Here is a 3,113-nt window from a genome sequence, read left to right on the forward strand (position 1 = left end):
ATCCTGGAAGCTTATGAGAACAGAAGTCAGGAGGTGAAACTTCTTATGACAGGATGGAACAGCCTTAGTGGGCTACAGAAGAGCTATGGGGTAACTATCAGAATTTGAGCAGGAGTTTGTGAAAGGAAGGGCACAGGAGAGGTACAAAGACCAGAAAGGCCCTGAGAGTAAGAATGAATCAAGCACTGGCATGTGGTTTGTTCAATAAAAGCAAAGGCAGAAAAAATAGGTGAGAAAAAAATCATCTTTTGCAACTTAGAACCCACTGATCAATATGAGTTTTGATACCCACAAAAAAAAATGTGCTGTTAAAAATAAAAACGAATGAACCAGAATCAAATGGATGGAGGACAAGATGTCTTCCTGAAGAATGCTGCATAAACTCCTATTTCAAGGGCTACTGGCAAGAGAGAGGGACGTTTCTGGGGCCTGGCAACATTAGCACCATCAGGGAGGAGCCAGGGCAGTGTGATGAATGAGGTAGGCAGAGGAGGTGGCTGAGTTCACCAGGTTCTCAACAGGAGGACCGAGCTGCCTAGAAAAGGGAACAGATGGTGGCACCTAGGTCAAGACAGAAAGGCTGCCCTAGAGCAGAAAGTGTAGGACTGGGGGTTGTTGGTGACCCGGATGAAGCAGGGAGCAAGATTCAAGGACCTAAAACACAGATTTGGGGGCCAGAGCTTGCATAAGGACAGTAAACAGAATATGGGCTTCTGAAGGGCCTCATCACTGAAAGATCTGGGTTCATGGGCTGGAGAGATGGCTAAGTGGTTAAAAGCACTAGGAGCTCTTCCAGAGGACCCAGGTTCAGTTCCAACAACCACACAGCATCTTGTAACTCTGTAAGAAACTCCAGTTTCTGGGTATTCAACACCGTCTTCTCACTGCACAGGCATCAGACACGCACATAGTGCACATATTCATGCATCTAAAATAAAATATCAAAAGTAAATTAAGGTGATGGTGCAGGGTCTAGAGGTGGAGGCTGTTGACCCTACTTGTCCCAGAACAACTTGAGAAGATGCAGTCTTTAGAGCAAAGCTAAGACCAGGGACTCTCCAAATATCCGAGACTACCCATGTCAGAAAAGCTCACAGAATCTTCTCTCTTGCAGAAAAAATAACACCCCCATCTGTCTATCCACTGGCCCCTGTATGTGGTGATACATCTGAATCCTCAGTGACTCTGGGATGCCTCGTCAAGGGCTATGTCCCTGAGCCAGTTGCCGTCACCTGGAACTCTGGAGCCCTGTCCAATGGTGTGCGCATCTTCCCAGCTGTCCTGCAGTCTGGACTCTACTCCCTAACCAGCTCAGTGACTGTATCCTCCAGCACCTGGCACAGCCAGACCGTCACCTGCAATGTAGAACACCCGGCCAGCAAGACAAAGGTGGACAAGGACATTGGTGAGAGGACATCCAGGGGAGGAGGTGTTCACTAAAGCTGAGGCTCAGGCATTAGCCTACCTAGAGTAAACAGGCTGGACAGCCATCATGAGGAAGGGGACCTTAGCCCAGGATAGAAGGAGATACTGTCTCTGCCTCCCTCCTAGTGGCATCTACCTATGGCGACCCACCCCCTATAACATGATCCTCTAGGATAGATGTCTGTGTCATTTCCAGGATCATCCTGGCCTAAGGCCGAACCAGGGAAGAACTCTCCTCTCCCTGGTTTCGTGCTTTCTCTTCTTCAAACCCTAGTAACACCTAGCTTTCGTTCTACAGACCGCGGGGTCACCAGTACAGTCGAACCCACAAGTCCTGCATGTCCCAAATGCCCAGGTATGTCACTAGACTCATGCTCCAGCCCCAAGAGGCTGGTAAGTGCGGTGAGCAAACCTGAACTGGAGGGGGAGCCACGGACTTACCCATTTCCATCTCTCCTCTTTAGCTCCTGATCTCCTTGGTGGACCATCTGTCTATATCTTCCCCCCAAAGCCCAAGGATATACTCCTGATCACCCAGAATGCAAAGGTCACATGTGTGGTGGTAGATGTGAGCGAGGATGAGCCAGATGTCCAGATCAGCTGGTCTATGGACAATGTAGAAGTACACACAGCTCAGACGCAGCCCCGTGAGGAGCAGTACAACAGCACCTTCCGGGTGGTCAGTGCCCTGACTATCCAGCACAAGGACTGGATGGCCGGCAAGGAGTTCAAATGCAAGGTCACCAACAAAGCCCTCCCAGGCCCCATCGAGAGAACCATCTCAAAACCCAAAGGTGGGAGCTGTAGCCGGACTGCAGGGTGTTGGGGATGGGCATACGAATAAATGCCTGTGTGGAGAGCCCTCCACTTTAACCATGACCTCTGTGTCTGCTTCTAACCCCACAGGGCTGGTCAGAGGACCACAGGTATATGTCTTGCCTCCACCAGCAGAGCAGATGGCCAAGAAAGAGGTCAGTTTGACCTGCATGGTCACAGGTTTCCTCCCTGATGACATCGATGTGGAATGGACCAGCAACGGGCGTACAGAGCAGAGCTACAAGAACACCCCACCAGTCCTGGACTCTGATGGTTCTTACTTCTTATACAGCAAGCTCAATGTGGCAAAGAGCAGATGGGAACAAGGAAATACTTTCCTCTGCTCAGTGGTACACATGGGCCTGAACAGTCACCACACAAAGAAGAGCATCTCCCGGTCTCTGGGTAAATGAGCTCAGCACCCAGAAAGCTCTCAGGTCCTAAAGGATACTGACACCCATCTCCACCCTTCCCTTGTATAAATAAAGCACCCAGCACTACCTGGGACCCTGTAAAACTGTCCTGGTTCTTTACAAGGTATAGAGCCTAGGTCATGGGCTGTGAGGTCTAGCCAGGGTTTGAGGACAGAGTTGTCTTTAGGAAGAGAAGGAGGTTTCTTCACTGGCAGACTCAGAGCTCGGGAGTCATCCTGGCCTGGAATGTCGGGGATTAGCTTTAGGCAGTGCCTTTTCCTTGCCTTCCCACTCACCAGTGGCTGCTACACAGAGAGATAATCCTATGGAACCTCCAAGGGAAGAAGCACAGAACTCTACCTCCCTCAGTCTGTTCCTGTCCTTCTACCCCACTTCTCTACCGAGGGGTTTCTCTGAGTCTATTGTAGAGGCACACATTGCTAGGGGCATGCCAGAGAC

The 3,113-nt window shown here is 50.3% G+C and overlaps 1 non-coding gene and 1 gene segment (V, D, J or C); both read left to right on the top strand.

Annotated features, from left to right (window-relative positions):
- The first annotated feature begins 181 nt into the window (after positions 1 to 181).
- Positions 182 to 305, top strand: LOC114635727. Its single transcript, XR_003713517.1, has one exon. It is a non-coding gene; the product is annotated as a small nucleolar RNA SNORA40 (small nucleolar RNA).
- Positions 306 to 1,021: 716 nt separating this feature from the next.
- On the top strand, positions 1,022 to 2,758 carry LOC114635725 (the record flags this gene model as incomplete). The annotated part of the segment is given in 4 exon segments: positions 1,022 to 1,405; positions 1,724 to 1,780; positions 1,890 to 2,219; positions 2,332 to 2,758. Coding segments are annotated over 4 exon segments (1,094 nt in total), but the record flags the coding sequence as incomplete, so codon positions are not given.
- Between the last annotated feature and the right edge of the window lie 355 nt (positions 2,759 to 3,113).

The sequence above is a fragment of the Grammomys surdaster genome, unplaced genomic scaffold (assembly GCF_004785775.1).
Source record: "Grammomys surdaster isolate TR1022 unplaced genomic scaffold, NIH_TR_1.0 116738, whole genome shotgun sequence".
Taxonomy (NCBI): Eukaryota; Metazoa; Chordata; class Mammalia; order Rodentia; family Muridae; genus Grammomys; species Grammomys surdaster.